At 43.2% G+C, this 25367-nt stretch overlaps 1 protein-coding gene across 1 annotated transcript in view; it reads right to left on the bottom strand.

Moving 5' to 3' along the window:
* The window catches only part of LOC142989649 (lissencephaly-1 homolog A-like), a 30523-nt gene extending 7334 nt beyond the window's left edge, over window positions 1–23189 (bottom strand). The window contains exons 1-6 of the mRNA XM_076139307.1: window positions 23022–23189; window positions 14591–14902; window positions 7549–7633; window positions 4639–4713; window positions 3864–4070; window positions 1467–1635 (exon numbers count right to left, since the gene is read on the bottom strand). Coding sequence (XP_075995422.1) covers window positions 1467–1635; window positions 3864–4070; window positions 4639–4713; window positions 7549–7633; window positions 14591–14622 — 568 coding nt within the window. The 5' untranslated portion in view covers window positions 14623–14902; window positions 23022–23189. The remainder of the gene's footprint in view (window positions 1–1466; window positions 1636–3863; window positions 4071–4638; window positions 4714–7548; window positions 7634–14590; window positions 14903–23021) is intronic.
* Window positions 23190–25367: the final 2178 nt, after the last annotated feature.

The following is a 25367-nucleotide window of genomic DNA, read 5'->3' as shown; positions in this document are numbered from 1 at the left end:
AGGCTGTAACAATAAGTGGCAAAACGCTATGGGGTGCTAAAGAGGATAATTTAACTGCTGTCCAAAACCGCACTAATCTCCTTCTCCAGTCACCATCATGTATGTGCGAGGGGCATTTTAAAACGCACTTTCTGCACTTTCTGAATCACAAAAACAAACACTTTTAACCAGTGAGGAGCTGCAGGTCTTTGTTGTGCCGTCTGCCACCACTCTTTGGTTGCGAAAGGCTGGATTGTTCTTTGTTCTGGTTTTTCACAGCCCATCTCATGTCAGAGCCAGAGAATGTGTAGCTACATAACATCAATGTCGTAATTCAAACAAGTTGTTGACAGAGTGCGACATCTCGTATAGTCGAGGGAAACATACAAGGCTTCACCGCTGACGATGAAGGGAAACAATACTGACAACAAGTACAATCTATTGCCCACTCAGAGCGCCGAATTTAAAACTCGCAATGGATTTAGACATCTGTGTGCTTCTTAACATTCTGATTTACTGTAGTTCATTGATGTCTACATCAGGCAAACATTCTGTGTGAATTACAGCAGAGCTCTGATGAGGAGAACAGAATGTGACACGCCGAGTTTAATCATTTAGCTTCAGACTGCTGCTGGTTGGCTCCTGGTGGTGGGGAGCGTCTTTACACAATCCTAATAAGGGAAGGAAACATGACATTGACGGCGGTCCCAAATCAGCAGGGCCTGAGGGCACATGTAGGCAATGCTACTTTAATCTCCTTGGTAATTGGGTTTAGAAAGAGGGACGTGGAGGACGTATGCCGAAGGACGCCATCAGTGCTGACATGACCAATGGTGCGACGACAGGAAAAAAAATTGTATAAAAGGCTTATTAACAGAGGCCTAAGCCAATCATTCTCTATTAAACACTGCAAATGATTAATTCCGCAGAGAGTCAGACTCGAGAGCCTGAAGGGGAAAAATGATTGGTGTTAGAAACGAGATGGCAAACATTGCTGATTTGACAGAGATGGTGGGGAAACTCTCAGCATGTGTCGTGCGCTGTGGATTAGAGCTTCATCAGCAGTTATCAAACGTGATAACAAACAGCATGTGTACCACCTGAGCCCTGACTACAGGCCAACACTCGTCTATTCAAACACTGATGATGGAAACGACAACACACCTCACGTAGATCAAACAAAGGTTAGCCAGATGAAATGATAGTGGTAATTTTACCAAAAGGATATTTTAGTCTGAACTTGTCTCTTTATTTCTATACGGCATCATTGTGTAGATGTTTGTGGTTCTCTCACAGGTCTGTAGGTCTTTGAATGGACCTTTATGGCTCTATGAACATGTGTTAAAGCCTCTAAAAGCTCCTCTGCATGAACTTCTACACAACTATGTTCACTTATGACCTTTGACAATGGAACCTCTATATGTTTGTATGAATGTACATATAGAGGAGGACCAGGATCTCTCCTCCAGCTAAAAACTAGTCCTTACCATGCATGGTCCTGATGCATTCAAATCCTTGGAAATCCCACAGCTTGATAGTCATGTCTGCAGAGCACGATGCTAGCAATTTGCCGGTCTGGTCAAAAGAGATGTCCTGCACGGAGTCTGTGTGGCCCTTCAGTGTGCGTTCAAAATCTCCCGTTTCGTAGTCCCACACCTGAGGAGGAGACAACATTTATCATCTTAAGCGGGAACCTACAAACGTTATGAACACACAAACATTACCACAAGCTACACACTGTAAGAAAAACTATAAAGACATTCATCTGAAAACGAATTAGTTGCGAACCCCATCAAAGCCTGTAAATGTTGCATGTTGTGATGTGAAAGTGCTGCCTGTGAGGATTCATTAATGATGCCATCTTGCTATCAATTAGCTTGATCTAGGGCATGTTGAGCCCTGCAACAACTGAAGCTCATACGTGAAGCCTCCCACGCATTACTTGGCGCACCCATATCCCATTACAACGTGTCCTTGTAAGTGTCGTCTCAGGTAAAAGCCAATATAAATACGCGTCAATGAGCCACGCCTTTTTTCTACGTCCTCTGGTGTCCGTGTCAAGAATAGAGGTACAGATAGATAAGAAATAAATAAGGTTGTGTGATGCTGTTTTGCCCTGACAACACGTTAAATCCTGCCCTGTGTTTTATGAATAACCACCACTTGTCTGGCTATTTGGTTAAGGATAGTTAAAAGTATGTTCCTGTTTGTAAGGTTGTCCGGTTGTCCTCTGTACGTGTGCTGTCTGTGCGCAGACATTGCATGCATATTCAGTGAGCTCTGAGCCCTTGTATATTGAATTACAGCATCAGTGACGCATCACTGTTGCTAATGGCGCTGATGCATGTGCCAGGATGTCGATAAGGGTTACGGTTAGGACCAATATCAACCAGGAGAGAGTTTCTTGTGCTGAATATGGAGCGGTGAGAAGACGCTTCATCTGGTATACTAGCTTGAAGCTGTTATTTTGTCTGGCTAGTCGACAGACGGTGTTGTTGTGGAGGAATAAACCCTCCTCAGCTCTTCTCTAGGGGAGGGGGCATTTGGGCAGACTGTGACCACAGAGCCCCTCCCCACAATCCATTCTGCCGCCCCCTGCAGAGCTACAGACATTGTGCAGATGGTCAAGAGGTACATAAGTTTAGAGCCATGAGAAGATAAATGCAGTCAATGTGTTTAAATGCATAGATTGTTCAACCATCCACACAAATCTAGCAATATTTAACAGCGTTAGAATATAAGCAGTTTCTATTAAACCCCGCCCATTTTCACAATGATAAATTGTGATCATGAGGACAATAATTTGCTGTTTTGAAGGATGTTGTGGATGTTTATAAATGAGAAGTTCTTTGCTTGTGCATTTTGAGGTTAACGGACACCAAAGCTCTTTTGCCTGGTTGGCCCTCTGTGTCTTCCATAGAAGCATGTTCAAGATTCAAGAAAGGAAGCAAAAGAGAGGGGAGAAGATTTGGCTTCAGAGACAGAGTGACACAGTGTACGGGTGTAGGTGCTCTCTGCTCCCCTGGTTAAAAATTTAACAGAGCTGTTCGGGAGAGGAAAAGTAGGTCACAGAAGGAGTTCAGGACACAAACAGGGGCAATAAGATAAAATATCTGGTTAGAAAGCAGGGCAGATTGGTAGATTTGCTCAGGTTGTCATGGTGGGGCAGCCGGTGCCTAAGTGGAAGATAAATGAAGCAGGATCCTGAGAGTCAGGCTCACGGTGGGGTGGGGTGGGGTGTTGCTGCAGAAAAAGGAAGTGGATGCCAAAGAGGGAGATGAATCCTTGCTGTGGGGGGTGTAGCCAAGTTGTAGATGTACATGTGTTTCCTACTGTCTCGTGAATAAAGTATAGAGAACAAATAGCTCAATAGAGTGTTGGCACCAAGCTGTGAGGGAAAGGGGAGAAGCTGCTGCACAAATAAAAAGGAAAGGTGTGGAGTTTGGGAAAGAGACAAGCAAAATCCAGGGGCTTTAACGAAAGTAGAGAAAATACTGAAGGGCGCTAAGCATGAAATAAAGAAATGTAAAGAGGACGCAGAGGCAGCAATTCAACAGATAAGCCAACGCAGCAGGCAATAGATCTGATGCCATGCTGGCACTCAGATTAAATAACAGGATTGCCGTGTCAATATTTAACCTGCGTCCTATCTTCGTTATGGGGGAGGGACGCATATGATAGACTTTTGATCCAAAAGGAGAACATTCAAGTATTGCAGCTGCAGATTGAGACACAAACTACAGGCTTGCAACTGGGGTTGGGTTTGTTATAGATGAACATTAAAGCACTTACTCTAATAAAAATAAACATGAGCCACAATTGAACAGAACTTCTACAACAGATCTGCTGTTCTATCAACATTTCCATAATCTGGCAGCACTGACCTTTATTGTGGCATCCTCAGAGGCTGACACCATGACGCTGAAGACGGGGTGAAAGATGACACGGGTGACTGGACTGCGGTGGCCGCTCAATGCATACTTTTCTGGTGGACGTGGGATCCACTCTTTGGGGTCGCGCTTCTGACTGACTGGGCCGCCCAGGGTGATCTCCTCTTTAGCCTCATTAAGTTTGGATTCAAGTTCCATCACCTGTCACGAGCACCCAAGTACAGTTAGCAGCGTAAAGGCAGGCAGTGACATACATGCAAATATATCAGTCATACCACAGTAAATATATATGCATTTATGGAGGTTTTTACACTTTCAGACTTCATTTTTTCCATGTAAATGTATGTGTAAATCAAGTTTTTCCTCATAAAGTTAGAGGCAATTTTGACTGGGCTCAGGGTGACACAAAGCAGAAAACATGGAAACGCTCCCCCACAAAGACTGGGGCTCATAATGGATACAAATGTTTTGGATATAAAACCATTACATCCAACTAAAAGCTACCTTAAATCACGCTCAACACTGAGAAATGCTGCCCCCTTCCAGTGGTACTTGTTAATGCAGTCTGCAAGTGCAGGAAACGTGCGGCAGGTGTTTAAAGCATTGTACTGTGCTAATGAACCCATGAGGGGTTTGGGGCTGAGGGGGCTTCAACCTGATAAAGTCAGGGGCTATTACTTTTGTTTCCTTAGTAGACTTTGATTAAGTGTCAACTGTAACATCACAAATGATTCACAAAAGTACTATTTGTGAAGAAAAGCCCACAAACCTTCTTTTGTAATCTGATGACTGAGGTCCATTTCTTTTCCAAAAGGCCAGCGTACTTCTTATCCAATTCTTCATTCTGTGGAGAATGAGGGGGGGGGGGGGAGAGAAAGGAATTCAGACAGGCAAAGAAAGCCAATCAAAATCAGGGTCTGGGGATAATCGGGGGAGGGGAGCCGGCTGGGGTGGCATTCCTGTTCTTCAGCTGGAGAACGCCAGAATTATTAAACATCACACATAGGCCAACACTGACTGTATAACACACACACACTATTCATAACATACAGGAAAAACACACAGAGTCCTAATCCCTCTCTCACACACTAATCTCCTGCAGACAAGAAAGGCTTAGGAAGCTTACAGCCACACACTCAGTACTGGAAGCAGAGATGGAAGTTAACTGGTGGCAGACGCCTGATTCCACCTGGAGGTTAATACCTGGAACCTACCACCACCATTTACATCAACACCTGCCGGGGCTACACCAGGCACAGATTAAAGCTTATTGCACAAACAATCTGTCTCTCACTGCTGACTATTGTTTTATTGTTACAAGCAACTTATTACCATCTTAGAAAATAAGGTAGCAGTGAGAGCACAAACGGCTGACTTTTCTCTCCAATTTTGCATAAGGAAACATGCATTTTTGTGTACAATTAGCTTTGATAGTGATTCAATTTGAATATATGCCCCTTGAATATAGCTTTGAAACATTTGGATTTTGAACCGCTAGTACGCCTTGTGTAAAGTTCACACACAAAAGGCGAATTACTTTCTTATATTTTGACCTTTAAATCTTCCCATAGTACTTTGAATTAATTCAGAGAACAGTGGAACTCTATTATTACATTCTGACTACACTTGTATATGTCTTAGTTGCCTTAATCGCAACATAAACAAATAATTCAAGTAGTGATTGCACATGTACACGTACTGACAGGGTGAGATCAATACCCCATGGTCTCATGGAAGACAAGAAGTAAGCACAAAGCACACATGCACCTGTGTGCACCTACAGTGGCATGAACAAAGAACAGCTGCAGAACGGTCTGGATATTTAATTTTGTAATATTTTGATTTTTTTTTTTGCAATATAAACAAAACATACAGCAGATGTGAATCCCTTAGCTTCATATATGTGCACATGCAGCGTTTATCTACACGCCCTGTGCCAGTCTTCAGTAGCCGTGCCTTTGGGCTGTCACTAACTAGTAATGCATCAAAACCCCACGCTGACAGTCAGCCATGGCTGCCACTGATGGAGAAAATTAAGTGTTACACTCCAATTTCACAGAGAGCTCCTCAGCCTGTCTGGACACAAAGGCAGTCAGCTTAGATCTGTGGAGAGCAGCGGGAAGCAGCGCTGAAAAGCTGAACCACTCATTAATACTACGAAAGGAAGTGATACCCTCAGAAAAATATGTGTATAAAAGCAGTATAGAAGAGGAGGCGGCCAAATGTAGAAGAGAGCAGGAATCAGGTTTGGACAGGTCTACCACCTTCTAATCTGCCATCTGCCCAGACATTCTGCTCATAGCTCTCCCTCCCTCTCACACACACACACACACACACACACACGCGCTCAAATACATGCACACACGTGTGCACACAGACAACAGAGTGTCAGACTTCGCTGCAACCAGAAGGTGTGAAGCGAACACGTATGTTTGCATATGCATATCAGGACTGTCACTATGGATTAGAATGAAAATCGTTTTCTCTACTCATTTGCAATTATTAATCAAGTAAGCAATATTCTTATATGTCCATACTAAATGTACATAATTTCTAACTGAAAGAGACGAGAGAAAATAAAACGGCAAATTTCCAATCTCAACCAATAAGTGTAAAAATAAATCGGCAGCTATTTTGGAAACATCCTTCAGCATTATGGCACATTACAGCCAGGGTCTGGGCTACAGCGTTGGGTCATATTGACAAATAATCACTGGCATGCGTAGTCAAGAATCAATTTACCGTGACAGCCCTGTACATGTACATTTGTGTGTAGACAACCACATACACTCTTTAAAGGCATAAATGCACAGCAATGGTAGGGCCCCTGTCCAAACTAATTCTATTGTGACAGTAAAACATACACAGCCTCATATAATATCACCTTAAAATGCACCTTTACACAAAACAAATGATCCAGAAGAAGCCCTAAAGAAAGAGCTACCAAAACGGCTGCATATATTATTAAGTACAGTAAGGAAAAGGTGATGAAACCACATGGGTTTTAGCATTATGGTGCCAATTTGTGGGACTGAGCACTAATATCCAACAGGGTGAATCTATCCCTCCGTGCCATTCATCTATTATTCAGCCTGCCTCTACAGGACTGCCAAAGAGAAAGCAACAAGGAGAAGAATGAATAAGGAGAGGAGAGGAGCAGTGGGCGGGGCATGACACAAGATGAAGGCAAGAGAGTCAAAGGGAGAAAGGGAATGAGAGAAAAGGGGGTAGAGATGGATCAATAGGATCAATAACCTCACCGAGGGGCACAGGAATGAATTTTTAGGAGAGGAAAATGTTTCACTGAAAACCCACGGATAGGGGAAGAGCAGGAAAGGACAAAGGAGAAGAGTATGGCTCAGATAACTGTTAATAAGAGGGGGTGGAAGCAGGGACAGAACACACCTGCATGCTGTGTAATGTGCAACTTTGGTGAGTAGGTGCATGATGTATTGAGATTATCATTATTCTCAAACTCAACAAACTCTCAGAAATTGGTGTAGGAAATCTAGTTAGTAAGAGGTGGCGCATAAGCAGCGGCGTCACCCTCACCAGACGCTCTGGGTCACATTAGCACACATGCTGACTAAAGAGAAATGAAGTGGAAACTAAGGCATATTGTTGAAAACATTGATCTCATTGGCTGTGCTGCTGTGCACGTCCAGCCAAATTTACTCACCATATCTAATTCCGCCTCCTTCTTGAACGTGGAGTATGCTTCTTCGTATCCATTGGAACGTAGATAATCGGCTATTGCTCGATTTCTGAAACAGACAAAAAGGAGACGTAATTACTTCTCCTGATTAGCTGACAAGATAGTGGATAAAGTGCCCCGAGGAAGAGCTCGAGTCGTATTCATCCATCTAAAACAAAGACAGAAAGTGTGTGTTTAAGAAACGTGTCAGACAAAGGAAGCTGAATTTTAAATGCTTTTCACACAGATTTTATTGTCATTTTAACCCCATAATAAAGACGCTTGAAGTGCATAAAATCCAGCCTAGCGCAGCCTCAATACACTCAGACACGCAGCATCTCTGCCCATCTCACACAGATTGAGTATACATCTGTCTGGGCTCTGTAATGAGCTCTTGTAGCTTTGAGCAAATAATTGGAGGGGATGACTCCCCACGGTGCCGGTCGAGGGGAAAATGAGAGCCAGTTTACACCCCACCAGCATTCAGACGCAGACAGAAGACACACACAGAGGAACAATCTTCCTCTGAAAGGCACCAACTGCTCATGGCGACTGAGATTTTTATCGAGTTCTGCTCGTGCATAAGCTTGTGACCGAAAGGGGAAGCTTACACCTGGTTAACACTACACAGTGTACAAAATTAGCATTGTGTGAATGCTTCACAATAGCTACCTCTGACAGTATGGCATTACGGCATCTGGCAGAAGTACTTACAATTTTGAAATCGGTGCCCCAGAGGAGCATCCTAGGAGAACAGAGGAAGCCTAATACACTTAGAACAACACAACATACTAAAGAAAATTCTGGCCAAAAAAATATTCAGCACCAAACAGGACGTTTGTACCAATCACCAGAAGGAGAAATCAGCAAAAATCAGCTCACAGACACCAGAGCTATCAGAAAGTAGAGACACAAAGAGGGCTCAAGAAGCACAGTAGCTTTTGATCATCCGGCTATTTACAAAATGTGGAGAGATGATCAGATAGGACAAACAAAGGGGCTGACAGACAGTGAAAGGGAGGAGAAGAGGCTCCTCTTGCTCTTCCTGTCTTTGTCTACTCGGCTGCTAATTCGGGAAACAAACATTTCCACCACACAAACACCCTGACTGACACAAGAGGCAGGGGCTGACGAAAGCCTTTCAGTGGGCCGTCAGCTCCATCAAAGATTCAACTCCAACTGATTCCGGCCCTGCTGCATGAAGCCCGACACCAAAGCCAGGATCTACCAAACAGGCTGTCAGGCCAGCAGAAAGCTTGGAGATGCCAAAGTGAAGGGGGTGAGGGGCACAATCTGGCAGCGCAGCCTGTGCCTCCATGCCCCCTGAGAGCTGAGTCCCATTCGCCTCTGCCCACCTGAATCCTCCAGACAACAGAAGCTAACTTATTACAGCTCAAGGTTAGCAGGAGGTTATCTCTTCCTGCGACAGACAGTCTGCCTGCCGCGAGTCTATGAAACTCGAGGGTTGAGCTGTTGGAGAAACTGTTTAATCAGGTGAGGGAAGCTCTGACGTGCTATACATGTGTGAGCTTTCCCTTTGTGAAGAAACCCTCATCAAACTCAGGACTTAAATCACCTGAAATTGTGGAAATGGAATCAATCGGCTTTCAGCGACAGATGGATTTCCATGGTCTCCTTTTATTTTATTTCAGCTTGATACATTAATCTTACAATTGTGTTGTAACAAGCAGCAAACAGCAGCAATAAAGTCCCCATGATGTGAAGTTCACTCCTCATGTTGTATTGAGAGCAAAGCACAATGATGCAAGCAAACTACGTCGGGAAGCAATTGATTGGTTTTTGCTCCAGGGGATGACGAGGTAATCAAGATCTGATCTGAAACATCCAATACGCTTCTTCGAAACGAACAATAGAACACACATAACCAAATACTGAGCACCAACATGCAAAGCAAATGAATGAACTGGGAACTATTTTCTTCTATATACAAGATATTTTAATACAACCTAAATGAACACCTCAACGAATAAAATCTAAGAAAAGTGCAGCTGAGTGGCAGTGGACAATAATATAAGAGTGGAGAGCTGACAAGAAGCCAGGGAGCAGAGATCAATAAAGAGCAGCACACTCAACACTCAAGGTGCCTTTTCTCCTTTTTCCGCTTTAACAAACGGACAAAAACACACCAACAATTTCAAAAAGGCAAACCAAAGAAGGGGAGATCAGGGGAGCCAAGGAGGGGGGAAAGGGAGATGTGTACTCATGTGGACAGAAGGAGAGCAAACCAGGTGGTTGCCATGGCGACTAGCAGCCCACAGCTAGGTGACGTAATGGAGCGATAGCGAGGAAGAGGGCAGAGCGGGGTGAGTAAGTGGACAGGGAGGATGGGTAGCAGAGGAAACCAAGAACAACAGAAAGACACAAAGCAGCTCTGTAGCTTCTTAACACACAAGACTGAAGTTCTTACACGTCAGGTACATTTAAGACTCCAGTTTAGGACTCTAGAACTGAAGCTACCATCCTGAAATTCCATTCAAACACAAGTCAGGCACACAAACATAAACAGTTGATTCTTGTTCACAAACACGGAAGACAAATTGGGTACGCTCCTTTGAAAGATGGGAAACATACGGGGACATGGGGATTTTTGTCACAGACTAAAAATAGAAAGGGCGTTGAGCGTGTGTCTTGCACAGTGCACTGGGCTTTAGTAAACTCAGCCTGCTCACGAATGTTCAAAAAGCTTTGTGAGGAAACTACTCGTCTAGGAGGAATATACTATACATCAATATGGGAGTAATCCAATGTCATGTGATCAGGTCTGAGACGGGCCGCATCAGTCCATGATTGGAAAAAACAATACTGTAATCAGACTGAGCTCTAGTGCAGTGCGGATGATGAACCATTGCTGGAGCAGGCCTGCGACATACTTAAAGGGAGTGAGACAAACGGAGAGATGCATGATGTCATTCTTCTGAGAAGGGAGCAGAGTCATCTCGACTGTCCGTCTCCGGGTGACATCACTTCCTCCTGATTCCCGCTCAACAATCGCCCACTTTCACATTGCTCTGCAGTACGGAATGATGACTAACAGCAGCTCCAAACTTTCTGCATTCATACATACAATAACGTGCAACTGACTGAACAATGCAGCCAGTCAGAAACGCCCTCAGCACATCACTCCCAAGCTATTGGCTACCAACAGAAAACCTCTAATTAACCAATTTTTGCCTGCCACGCTGGTAGTTTCCTTGTGCCATATACTTAAGAATGTCCGGGCAGCACAAAGCAGAGCCTCTAGAGCAGATGAGGTATGGACCCGTTTAATCTTTCAGATGTGGTGATAAATGTTTTATAGCACAAAGCTTAAGTATGCAGCCTGAGAGGCCCCTAGGCACAGTTTGAAGTCACCTTAACATATGATTATTTAAGAGAAATATACTGTACTACCACTCCAAAATAAGCAGGCCTGAAAACATTGGGACAGCTACCTACAGATACTTAACTGAGCTCTGTTATCAACCGTTCAGGTAATGTTGACATGGCTTTATTGCTGAACGGGCTCAATATAATACAACGTTAATCTGCTTCTGGCCATTTTCTCATCAGAGCACCACTAGAAAAAATTGACCATTCGTTAATAAAAAAGGTTATACAACAGTTTAAAGGCTAAAGGCCTAAATACCAGTGTGAACATGGCAGTCTCAGTACTCAGGACTTCATTGTACCACTGTTTCAGTCGCCTAAATGTCCTTTCAGTGGATAGAAGGTTTAACATTCTATACATGTTATGTAATCACATTTATAGTGGAGGAAAGACGGAAAGGCACAAAAATCACATGAACCCTCTTTTAACTTAAGACACTGAAAAGGCTGGAGGGGGATGGGGGTCTTTGTAAAGCAATATGAAAGGTCTGGAGTGAGGCACGTAAGCACATGGGTGCCTTCAGGTCTTTCATGGGAGAGGAGAGTGTGTGTTCTGTGTCTATTTTCACTTAGAGCCAAGAGGGGTAAAACCCCAGGCCATGTAAAGAAACAAACACACATTTCATTGGTTATGCAAATAAAAATAGAGCTGTTGCAAAGATGCTGAAGAATCGTAGCATATGACTGAAGAGTCGACACATGAGCGCTGGTTCATGGAACAAAGAGTGTTTCTCTTCTAATCAAGGGGTCATGGATACTTTGACTTATTTTCATGATCCTAAACAAAACTTTGGAACATGAACTCTTACTGCCCGTGGAGAGATCATGTTTAAATAATGCAGAAAAAAACTAAACCTTACATACCATTAATGACAAATACATTCCAGTTGGATTCGTAATAGGGTTAGAAATTGTAATTTTATTTTGATATGGATGTTTACAGTGACGTGACACTAACGACACATTTGCTTTAAAGAGTTGCCTACAGATCATATGACCTGAGACTACGTCACTACAGTGAGACAGTCACTGACACCACAGAGGGTCAGAGGAACCCATCTTACTGCTGATCCAATAACAGAAAGGAATTATTATTATTTCCCCAATCAGAATAAGAAAAATTCACAAATATCTAACATAACATTTCCACTACTATTCACAGGGCTGGAAAATGTGATTTACACTCTGTAGTGGTCTTTTGGCCAATGTTATAGTTCATGCCAATGTCAATCAGTCAGAGCAACGAGGGAAGATACATTTAAAACTCAGGCCTCCTTCTTCATGTTGACCAAAATCCTTTGTGCTAAAAACACACAAATGCAGTGGGCATTGGGAGAACAAGCTCCCATTTATTTGCTGCCAGATGGTAAACTTTTACACAGAAAGGAGGGGGGTGAACGACAAATGATTAAGTAGCAGACCATCAGCCTCTCACTGTGTCCGTTTCCCCCTCTGCTGGGTTTTCATCCACACTTAGCAAAGGGCTGCTGGTTTGGAAATAAGATCCGGGTGGCATTTGATGGTGCCCGGACTCAATGAAAACACCAGCTTAGCAGAAAAGACGCAACAGATGCTTGAGCGTGGCTCAAGTGGGGCAGCGGTCCCCCACCAGTTTCCCATCAACTATGAGGCCAGATACTTGTGCAACAGAGAAAGAGGGATGTGAGGGGTCCTGGGTGCTCGCTCTGAATAGCAAATAGCACAGAAGATTAGCATTCCAATAGATCTCTCCATACCAACAGTCCCCACCCACAGGGCTAATCTAAAAACACAGGGAAACATTGTAAAGACGGAGAAGTGCCTTGTCATGTGAAAGCTGATGTGCTTCTCGATGACACTGGAAGATGAAGGGGAGAGAGACGAGTAAATGGGTTTTGCTCATCTCACAAGCAAATTTTGTCTAATTTTGACAAATATGCACAATGTTATGCACAAGTCAAAGCGTGGCATTACACCGCACATGAGTAGAGTCGTGAAAATGAGGCCTGTGATGTTTTCAACCCGCCAATATTTTTGATCTCTTTACAGTGTGTATGTACACATTGAATTTTGATGGCTTGTGACTGAGATCTGACCACAATGTGAGCCAGACCACAGGTGTCTGTGATCATGCACGTCGGTTAGCGTATTGTCATATGGCCAAACCCTAGAATTATTATAATTCTAGATTATACAGGGACTTACACATCCTGACTTTGAGCCCTTATATTTTGGCCCATATATTGCCTGCAATTTTTTAGATCACAAGGGAGGGGGGGGGGGGGGGTGTTAATGCCTCAAGGGAGGTCAGAAACCCTCCACCAGTTATTGATTTTTCCTGGGGGGCATTATGGAGAAAAATAGACGAGACAATATTTTCCCATTTTCACCATGTCCAGTAATCAATACACATCCTTGTCTGGAAGCAAACACGTGGTTGTAAATGACACAATATAGCAGCGGTGTTGTTTCATAGGCAAACTAAACGTTTAACACCATTATTTTTAAGTACAGTGCCAATAATATTCAAGCTATTTTACTGTTGCTTAGGCAGCTCACCAGAGCAACCAGACAGGCTCATTTAACCCTTTGTTAATACAGTCACTCCTCATTTCAATTGACTCTGAACATAATGTAGTTTGGCCCATGTGTTTGATTAGACAGCTAAGATGTCTACAAGCAGATGCTGTAAGGAATAAACAACAGCAACATGAGTGACACAGAGCTTGTCCACGGTGTAATAAGCAAAATAACCTTTATGGCAATATAAACTCAACGTGTTATCTACATGTATAACGGCAGCAACATTCATCAAACTGAGATCGAAACCACAATATGGCCATATGCCACCAGATAATATAATGTCCTGAGGAGCTCCACGTTATGGTAGTAATGTTGAGCCTGCTGCATGCTGGGTAATTACAGTAATCCTACAGATGCCCTGTGGGAGCTTGTGAGGGAGTCAGTCACTCCAAAAGGCAGTGTGTTTTGCCTGAAGACATCATAGATGTATTGTGCAGTGTAAGCACAAAAACAAGTGTGTGTGTGTGTGCGTGTGTGTGAGCCAAACCAGACGCATTTTCACCATTTCAAAAGACTGCAGACTGAACTGGCATCACTACAGCTTGGTGATTCGTCCGTAGCAGTTAGGGACCGTGGTAAAAAGTCCTTAATAAGAATCTAAATACATTTGGAGGACTTTGTTGGCACAGACACCTTTTACTGGGACATGGTTCACCACTAAAACAGTACAAATGGGAACAGTACAACAATTTACAGTAGAAAATGGTCATAGATGGCAATGTCATTTAAAAAAAAAAAAATGGTGCAGCCCTTAAGTCCAGTGTGCTGCCCCACTTCAGCTAACACCTTCAAAGGGCCCTTGTTCTTGGGATCCCTGTTTAAGACACCTTCACTGCTGAAAGGCTGCTCAGTAACACAAAAAGAATGCGGTTAGGCTGGACAGCTTTGCTGGTTTCTGTCTGTGTGTGTGTATGTGTGTGTGCATGTGTGACTCTGGTATGTGTCTGAAAAATCATGTTTAGCAAATCCATTCATCCTTAAAGAAGACAAAACATAACACACAATGAACACAAACCAACATCCTGAATCCTTGTCTGACATCAAACTGTGCCCAAGGTGAGAGGTGAATCAAACTTACAGTTCATCTCGTTGTCGTTGTGACAGCACCATGGTGACGGGGCAGTGTGGGCGGGTCCGGAGGGATCAGGCGGTAGAAGGTGAATGGGTGTGCAGCTGCTGCGCTCTCCTCAGTCAGGAGATGAGCGGTGCTGATCCAGAAAACTCAGGTGAGGATGAGCTGCAGTACTCCAATGCCAAGCCGTCCGTTTGGTCCAGACAAAGTCTCAGAAGGAGCAGGGAATGCAGAAATCTGCCCCCTGAATTGGCTGACTCCAGGGAAAAGAGAAGTAGAGAGCCTGCAGACCAGTCACCAATGAAGTCTACACTGCATCTGAAGAGAGAGAAGGGAAGTCTGCGTTAGGTATGCATGAGTGAATGAGGATAGAAATGCTCATGGCCAGTGAAGCACTGCATCAAATTATGCACCAATTCATGAAAATTGTTTCAGAGACAGAACCCAAATTACAAAAGCATGATACAATATAGCAGTAATATCTACCAGAAACACAATGTGGCTGCCCTAATGAGGCTGTGCCAGCATTTGATATCGAGCAATTAAGAAGACAGCAGTAACCGACCAATCAGACGTCTCGTAGCACAAATTTCTTTCTGTAGACCGTTCCATCCGTTGCTTTTCTATTCTACCTTCATAACCGATTGTATGGGGCCCTCAGCGCACCAGTGTGGGCTGAGGGCCCAGGGCTGCTCTAGCTGCAAATTCCTTTCCCCATGTAAACACAGAGCTGACCCACATTCTCCAAGAAGCTCACTGCACCAACTTGCCAACCCAAAAAGAAAAACAAGACATAGCTGAGCGAGTCAGGGTAACGGCTGCTTGTGATCTCATTATCCAGAAAACACATCCAGATAACAAAAATGCAAGACAGTGCAAAGTGTAAACGAGGCTAAACACTACAGCTTCATTACAGACTGTAAATTATAATTGAGTGAGATTAAAATGTATCCCTATCCTTTCCTTTTGCTGCTGTTTGCCAGAAAAAAGGAACCCAGCAGACTTCATATACAATCAAAATATGAAGGCTGCGGACAAAAATGAATTCTACCGGATACACAGAGCAAAAGAACTTCCAATACAAGGTGAGATTTGCATATTAAATTGCACATTCAACACATGACTGCTGAATAGAAAAACCCTTGTGTAGATAGCAGCTAATCTCTGGACCCTGATGTCACCATTTGTCAACTGTCCAAAAGTCTGCGTACATCTAATCAAGTCTGGATAACAGCATACAGGAGGTTCTGGCCTCAGCCCAGCAGCATGTCAGTGGTTCAGAGTGGTACCACAATGGCACAATGAGAACAAAGACATGGCACTTCATAATTACAGTAGGTAAGACGTGACGTTTCCCTCAGGCTGGCCCTACAAATTACTCTTCAGAGCAGAAGCGGTAAATCATGTGTAACTTAACCTTAGCCAAGGCATAATTTTGATGCACTGTCACACATCTTTGTTGTGACCAATCGGATGAGAGAGCATGTTGGACACTGAAGCACAAAGAGAGCCGTTAGCAGTGTGGCTGCACTGTGCACCGAGAGGCGGTAAGAAAAAAAGCTGGTTGCAAAATACGTCTCAGACCTTTACTTGGGATTGGCCTTAGTTTCGCATTCATTAGGCATTCATTTGTGTATCAAGACTCCCATCTCTGCAAATCTCACTTTGGCTTCTGTATCGATCTAAATATTTGCACAATCACATCAGGCTAATTGGTTGTGCACAAAATGTGGCCATATCCTGATGGAAGGAAGGCCTGGGTTGCAGCCTGGCTCGTCTATAAATCTGTCCAGTGATGGTTAATAATGGAATGAGTCTTCCTTCCATCAATTTGCCCGTCTGTGTAGTAGCAGGAACTGCACAATAAAGAGGCCATTAGCCGAATGTGCTGACTGCTCTGGGAATTGTCATGTAATTTACTGATGGGCGCTGCCGTGTTGCTCGTTACCAGGACATCATTTTCACCAAATAAGACGTCCACCCCGAATCCTGCGTGCATGTATACCACTCACTCCTTACTTGTTTAACTTCAATACTCCAGATGAATGCATTAGGGTAGTAAAGACGAAGGTACATTACCTCACTGAAAACGGAAATCATTGAGGAAACAGAAATAACACAGTTGCTTGTTAAAGGAAAACAAATGGAAACACCAACATTGGTCGATCGCTGCGGTCTTTGTCCCAGCATGTAGCTATCGAAACACCAACAACGTGGATGGTGAAAGATGACAGTTCTGCCAAATCTGAGAAAGCCAATAACTAAAACCTTAAATATTCATTCAGAATTATGGCAGATCATAAAGTAGCCATGCAAGAGCCAATTTCTTGCTGTTTGTTTGCTTCACCGCATATGCCAACAATAGCTTTTGGTACTTGGAATTTACTTGTGCCTGTGGGAAAGTATCCTATTAAAAGACTGATCTGATTTAGGGATAAAATGGCTCAATAGTTTCAGTGTCAGCTCAACAATGTAACAGCTGAGGCCAAAAACAACAACGTGTACTGCACCACACCCACAGTGTCACGCATGAACACAATCTGTTTTCCCGCTGTCAACCATGTATGGACCTCAATACATACATTCAGTATGTCAAACATGTGGATTGAACAGGATTTGGGTCATGACACCCAACTGAAACTACGCAACTATGAAAACCATGTTGGAAAGCGCCGCAGGAATGTACATGTTCCGAAAATGACTAAAAAGGACTAAATGAAAATTACTTGTGCGTTTTAGTAGCATTATTTTCATTATTCAGAAGATCCTTAGGGATGAGAAATGCTAGACACTTCTTGGGCATCAGAACATAGCACGTATCAGTTAAACCGTCCAACTTTGAATGTCTTCACGAGCCAATAAGACAGAGGACACGAGGTGGACACAACACTACAGTGACTGAACGCTGGTGCCAAGAAACCAAAACACCTCAGCAACGTTGACAACTGTGACAGTAAAACACCTCGCCGTCAATTGTGGGTCATTATTCTGACGGCCCAGACTGTGCTGCTGGCATGGTGTCATCATCGGGCCCCTTTCAGGAGACTCGAGCAGCTGGAATCTGGAACGCCTTCATTTTCGGCAGCTGACTTTAACCTACATCCAAGTAGCCGGACTGCTGGGAAAATTCCTTGACAGTCATCTAAAACTGCATTTAATTAGCAATTTGAGGCAACAATGCCAAAAAAATTGGCTTACCTGAAAACAGCAGTGGACCGTCTGGAGACTGGTTATAGGTTGAGAAATGAAAAGTGCTCTATTTCAGCTCCTCACAACACAAACACTCAGATGCCATAGCTATAGGTCTGCTACATTGGTAGTAGTGTCACATGACATTGTGATGCAGGTGAAAGAAAGAATAGGACAATGTGACCGACGCAATGTTTCATAGTAAAAGGATTCTTCTTTGAGATCTGCCTTGAAGTGTGACAAAGTCTTTAAACGATCATCGTGTTCTTGTCACGCTGTCTAGCAAATCACATTATGCTTACTGGATCTGTCTGCTTATTGTGACCCAACAGTATCATTACCTCACTGATCGCCAGTGGAACAAATGGAGAGCAGTTAGTCTGACGCAGCGTTCAGACCTCTTTGTCTTCTTGCTCGGCGTTGGTACTTAAATGAGCATAGCACATAACATCACAACAGCCCAGGGAAAGGTTCTGGATGAATATACATGAACGAGACAAAGCCCCGACCAATCAGCTAACACCCACATCCAATGAGTAAGTTTGGTACGTTTCCTTTAACGCAACATGAAAACCAACCAAATAAAAACGATACAATGTAACAAAAGGCCGACCTCTTACATGAAGTCCATGTGTGAAACCGCCCAAAGATGAACATCTGGCACAGCTTTCGTTTTGCAGCTGTGTTAGTTACGTGGGTTGATAACAATAATCTGACCCTATTAAATTACATGGCAATTAACATGTCTGTGCTGTTAACGTGATTAAAGGAGTCTCATAGCGGCACTTAAACAGTGGCATCATTCACTCCATACATGCAAAAAAAAAAAAAAAAAAATCAATCTCGTGGCAAAATGGACTCTTCCTCCACGCATATTTAAGTGCCGTAATCACCAGATGGAAATATACTCATCACCCGCATGGTTAAGTGTATGGTCAATCAAATTGCAGCCTTCATCTTCATAGGTTTGAGGTATGCTGATGGAAGAGGCCTTGACGGACCAAAGCATTCAGTTCACTGCAACAAGATGCTGATAGGCTGCACATGTGTCGTCCAATCTTACCCACATGTTGGCATTAGGGGTGTTTGTCTTAAATCAAACTGTTCTATTCTACAAATTAATCTGGTAAACCTGTGTAACTGGCAGCTAAAATTGTCAGAGTCCTGTTTTTCTTTTCATGCCGCAGAGTGAAGTGTTTCCTAGCAATTTACAAAAAGCGTTTGTCAGTGCTCAATGACCAGTCAGTGAGCTGACAGGCAGGCTGTCTGAGTCCGGACAATCAGCCTCTGTTCCGACTGTCAGCTTACATGAAGGAGGAGCAACATGTGCATCTGCCCCCCAGCCGACACACTGACGGAGACAGACAGCCACCACCACTGCAGAGAAGCACCCTCAGCAGAACATCACATACTGCACAATGAGAGGAACAGAGACAATGCTGCCCAACTTCACTTTTACCCGTTTCATGGCGAGATTATAGTGCGATTCAATGATCTAGACTTCTAATGCGGACACACCCACCACAAGGATCCACCCATTATTCTGTTTAAAACACCACGGAGTTTGGGATCAGTGGCTGCATTGTAATAACTACATGTACGTGGCTTTTCCATCAATCATGCCAAGCTCAATGTGTTACCACCAGTTAATCAAAGTGATATATTAACACAAGTAAAGCAAACACATACCTTTGGCTCCTTGCAGTAAAAATACATCAAACCACTCATTGTGCATCATTTGGCTTCAAAGGTGCTACAAGGTCAGCCCTCATGTGTGTGACGTTGCCAAAATATTTCACTTTTGTTCTGCACAGCCTGCAGATAGTGGATAAAAGTGAAACCCAAAGTGTGCTCAAACCCCACCTTAGAGAGGAAGGTGCAGAATGAATGAATGGGTGAGTGGCATCATTATTAAGATTATTTGAAATTTTCAAAAAGAGTTTTGAATTTCTGAATCGACTCTTAATCTTCTGAAGAAAAGGACAAGTCTAACGATTTTTTTCCTCGCCAGCATTATCAGCTGTACAAAGGTGAACTTTACAGCAAGGTTGTCACATTGGACTGTGCATGTGTCTCTAATAAAGTGACCCCTGAGTGTATAATAATGTAACTGATTGACAGCTCTAAGTCCACACTGGAGGATCAAAAGAGAAACTGGAATTTAAACCAAAACCAGCCACTGTGCAGGAAGCAGAATATGACCCCCACAATACATCAGACAAAAGAAAGACACAATCCACAACCACCCATCAGTGTAAACTACTGTTAATGAATAGCAAACAAGTGTACGACAGAAGCTTGGCAATGACCAAAGCCTTCTATTGCAGTGACATACAGTTACAGTTGGTGTGTTATCTTTGGTGATAGCACTGAATAGTGCACAGGCACAGCGATGCACCCATTCAAATGAACCTCTGATCAAATTTGGGACTAAGAATGCTTTCACTGTTCAGCAAATGTGACAGGACAAGACAAGAGCTGTTGGTCTCAGTCCATTTTAAAGTTTAATTTGGGATTGGGGGAAATGGAAATGGAAACGGAAACATTTGGAAAATGCTAATTATTCTATCAAGTGTGTTAAATGCCCTCCAGCTTGTTAGCTTGTTTGATAGACGCAGAATAAGCGTGGCACAGAGTGAATCACTTAGTAAACAAGGCTTATGCAACTGTAGGACAACCTAAGGAAACAAATACTTCTACAACTGAAATAATCAAGTGTACATTGGTGCAGTTTGTTGGAAGAGTTAACATATACAAGGTTTCTACAGTTATTAGTCTACCCGCATATAGGCTTATATTATACTAAATGGAGTTACATACAATGGTTTGTACTTTGCACCTGTGTGAATTCTGCTCAAAACAGATTATTGCTTTTTTGTAGGTCAGTTTGATGGCTGGCCCAAGGGAACCATAACACGGCTAATCCCTGTTTTGTTTTTTGACACCCAAAACGATTGTGAATCGTTCCCCAATTATATTTTCTTAAAGCCAAGCTTCAGTAAAAGATTCACTGTGTTCTTGTGTTGAACTTCTTGTAATGTGAAGGACTGATTCGGAACAAGTCATCCTAAAAGCAGGAAGGAATGGAAGTAATAAATTATCTTCGATGTCTCCCCTTCTCAGGAATTTGTCTTTTCCTTTTTGGGATTCCCCGTCACAGTTTGGGGATATTTTATAATTTTCCAACACATTTCCAGGCCTGGATAACAGCTCTTTAAGTGCATGTAAATCAAGACAAATCTAAACTATATTCACAAATGCCCATTTCTCTTAAAAATAGCCCCATCTTATAATCATTTAACAAAAACTCACCCGAGAAATGAACATGCAATCAGATTTTCTTCAACTGAATAGGTGATCTCATTAATATTCCATAACTTAAGCAGCATCAGCTGCAATATGACACTTCCACATGTGAGCAGGAAGAGGCAGACAAGAATACATCCAAAATCACATCCAACATTGCTTAAGAAACTTCTGGAGAAAGGCCAATCAGGTGTTGAAAATGTCCATCCTGTGAACTGCAGTCCGGTGAAAATTTGCATCCAGAGCACAAATGCCATACCCAGCACACCCCATCACTAATGGAGGACTGGCTAGATGCAATTCGCGGAGGCTCATCACCTCCTATGTGCTCCACCCTGTTATTTTAACCCATGCCAGCAAACAACATGAAACAGATCATGAGTGTGAGCTGAGCCTGACAGCACGTCACCTAGCACCACTGAGCATGAAAACAGAAATGTACTCGGATATAGCATGGTTGAACACTATGAAAAAAACCTCTGTATAAGAACCCAATCTGTTGACTAATGTCTCTTTTTAAAAACATAAAATACAGCAACCTGCACCAATATATCACAAAACAAACCCACCCTAACAGAGATGCAAAGCAGTGATGTCCTGTGACCTACATTTGAATTTGTAGCTGTGGTATTGCCTGAGCTCACTGTCCGGCTGCTTCAAACTGTGTTGATGACAGATTACTAGCCTTTTCGGCAACAAGAACTGTTAAGATTAAGTCACAACATTGCCCAAAATTAGGTGAAAGACCTTGAAAAACAACAAACGTTTCCTGTTCTCCTTCGCATACATAATTCTAAAACATTTACAACAAAAAAGAAATTGGTTTGGAACTTGAAACTCAGTTCCTGGTGAGTAAGGAAATAGTGGGTGTGCATTCATCTACTCATGGTGCCTCAACAAATAGGTGGAAATGCAGGCCGGTTCTTTGGTTAGAAACAACCTTAGTACTAGGGGTATTGAATGGAACAGTTTCCAGAAACATCTAAGCGAAGGGCCTGGAACACGGCGGAACCACTGATCCAACACTTCGCTTGTTGTTTCCCCACCAGCAGTAATCGTTGCTGGGGGGAAGTCGCTGCATCATTCGCTGTTCGAAGGGAAGCACAAGCCGAACCAGACCTGGCACACGATTTGTTTTCCCACGCATGTTCCAACAACCTGACCAACAGTCCAAAAGTCTGAACCCATAGCGGAAGAAGCATTCTGCAAGCAAGCAAAACCTACGAATGCTAAGGTTTATTTATTTTTAAGGTTAGCTGTGGGGTGTTGTAGCCCGGACTTACGGCTAAGCTGTCTTATTCGTACAAATCCAAGAAATTAGTGCGACATTTCAGTGACACAGAACCCTTGACCACCCGCATCGTTGGTGTTGGAATAAGGGCGGAGAAGAATAACGCCACGGCACCGTATTAGTGAAGAAGGTGGATCAGAAAAGAGGAGTACCTCTGTGTTGCGGAGTCTCCGGGGACCTCTGGCGCTCCCCGCTGTGTATTGCGTAGAGCCAACGGGATGATTAAACGATGTCAAGGAGAGAATTACAGAATGGAGTTGAAGAAGAGCCGTCCAAAGATTTGTTCAAAAAGAACGATTCGTACACGGACGAAACAAAACTGGGAGCTGCCTGGTGATGCGGCCAGAAAGTTAGCTAGCCGACTGCTAACTCTTCGCTCTATTCACAACAACTCTTGTGCATTCAACCGCAGTCGCAACACAATCTACCACCGGTTTGCCAAAATATGCCAGTTCGCTTATGAGTGTTTCTGCGAGCTGCGGGTTAAACTCCTTGACAAGCTACCTGCTGCTCCCGTCCGAGCGGCCTGTCCGCCATTTTGAGACATAAAAAAGGAGGTGCAGAAATTACAGCCACATCGTCATGTTCCCCACCTAAACGCCGTATTCACTCGACACCAGCCGGCTTCCCGGCCAAACTACTCGGACTCACCCTATTGTTTCTCCCCGTGAATGTCCTCCGTGGTCTCCAGCAGTAACACGACCCGACAGGGCGTGAGGTTTCTGCTCCAGAGCGCTGCGGTGCGGTGCTATGCCGGAGGTAGAGCCGTCCTGCCGCTCCAGAAGCTGCTGCTTGTTTTTCCTACCGCATTCGCCTTCAGACGGGCGCGCGCACGAGCTCGCGTTCACGACCGGACGGGGGCGCGCACGTCCTTGATAACATCTAGTCTATGGGAGCAGCAGAAAATCCCTTTATTTTGCGCATTTTAGCCGAGCGTTTATTCTGATCATACGATAATGGTGCTCACAACCACACCAGCTTACTTTGATTTATATATTAGTGACAGAGATTATTATTAAATTAGGTTTCATTGCTAAATTACTGTCAAATCTAATTCCTTTTCAGTTCAGTTCAGTTTGCATTCATAAGTTTTTGGCCTTTTCTATTTTTGGTTCTTGCTACGTTTAATTTTATTCGATTAAAAAGAGAGCAAGAAGCCCACAACAAATCAGCACAGAGCAGCAAAGAGTGGGTATGAATCGATAGCAGCTGGGAAATCAGGAAGTATCCTAAGCAGAAGTGAAAATTCACACTGAAAACCAGTCAAATTGTCTGCCTGAGCTGTTTTTCAGCACAACAAACTGGAAGATGAAGTTCAGCCTCTGGCTCCTTGTTGACCCTCTGTGTCATTAGTAAGATTTTCCATTGATTAGTTTGTTTACAGAGGTGAGACAGCATGTAGACAGCTGAGATGGATGACAAGACAGGCTGCTGGGTTTCAAATTCAGATACAGATCTTCATTTTGATTTCAGGTTAGTTTCTGTTACACCATATAGTAAATTTGACTTAAGACAATGCTTTAGTTGTGGTTGTAGTTAAAAATAATGATCTTGCAATGAATAATGATACCTGATAAGATTAAATCCCCCTTTCCAAGGATTTGGCACCAAATAGTCTACAGTCTATGAGAAGTATTAAGTGTGTGTGACATATGAAAACACTCATGCCAAGGCAATTTGTATGTACTAGTTTTCCTTTATTTATTTTAATGAAAAAAGCACACTCAGACAAAAACAGCAATTAGATTTTTGTTTTGTTAAGAGCAACTGACGAGAAGCACACAACCGAGGAACCAAACTCACACTAGGCTCTGTGAAGAGGGAAAATTCATCAGATGACAAACAAGAATGTGGGTGTAACACGCAGACAGACATGAGAGCAGTGTACTAATGGCCATGAGACAGATTAGAGCGTTAGAATGTGCTCTTCTGATGCGACCCATCCTGCATGTGACGTGCACAAGAAAGCAGCCGACCAAATCAAACCCTGAACATGTCATGAATAAGTAATGCCGTCAGTATTTCAGTGTATTTTCAGTCAACATTCACAATCCACACCAAAACTGCATGAGTATTTTATGATTTTCATTGCAAAGAAATGGCAGATATATTTCATAGCAACCATGTGGCAGCATGTATACTTTCATCTTAATTGCTATAGTTCTTGGTTTCTTTCACCTGGGATGGTTACCAGTAATAAACATTTAACATCAAATAACTTCTCCTCCACAGAGAGCAACTATACAGCTAAAGAACTCAAACAGATCTGTAATACATTTGGAAGCAATGTGATCCAATCATTCATGAACAGCAAAACATCTCTGCAGAAACATTGCATGATCACTCCATTACTTTATTCTATACCACAAACTAGCAAAATCCCAGCATGATATTCATTTCTGCTGGAATATCAACACAATCGGAACTTCAACAAGGAGCAGTCTTTGGAATTTTGGACTACAATGATTTACTAGAGAGAAAAAAAAAATTCCTCTCATTCAAGAGTGGTGGGAAGGGTGTGTGTGTGTGTTCTGTGTTGTGCAGCAATGTCACGTCATATAGGTCACGGTGCTTCCACGTTATCTAATACGAGTGTGCCACCCCATGGACGTTGTTGGTATGACAGCTGAGGGAGAGCAGACTGCCAAGGAGGAAAGATGACAGAAATGATGTGAAGTGGGGAAAGAAGGGGGAAAAAAAAAATCAAACGGGCTAATTTCCTTTCACTTTGGGTCCATTATGATGCAAAAACATTAGGCACAAGTTGTTGCGTTTCAGGTGCATCAAGTAAATCACTGTCCAGTCTGAACCCCCACATCCCCCCCATTCAGTCAGCACAACTGTGACGAGTAAGAAAAAGTCATGGTTTCAAAACAATCACTTCCAGCTCCATGAGACTATTGCTTTAATCACATATACATTTGAACACGGCAACAATTAGGTAACAAATTGCCATGGAAAGAACACGTTGAATGTATACAAGCTCAAACAAACTCC

The sequence above is a fragment of the Genypterus blacodes genome, unplaced genomic scaffold (genome assembly GCF_046128005.1).
Source record: "Genypterus blacodes isolate CSIRO-AG114 ecotype Tasmania unplaced genomic scaffold, CSIRO-AGI_Gbla_v1 ptg000003l_1, whole genome shotgun sequence".
Classification (NCBI taxonomy): domain Eukaryota; kingdom Metazoa; phylum Chordata; class Actinopteri; order Ophidiiformes; family Ophidiidae; genus Genypterus; species Genypterus blacodes.
Note: the sequence above shows the minus strand (reverse complement) of the source record. Positions and strands in the feature narration are given on the sequence as shown.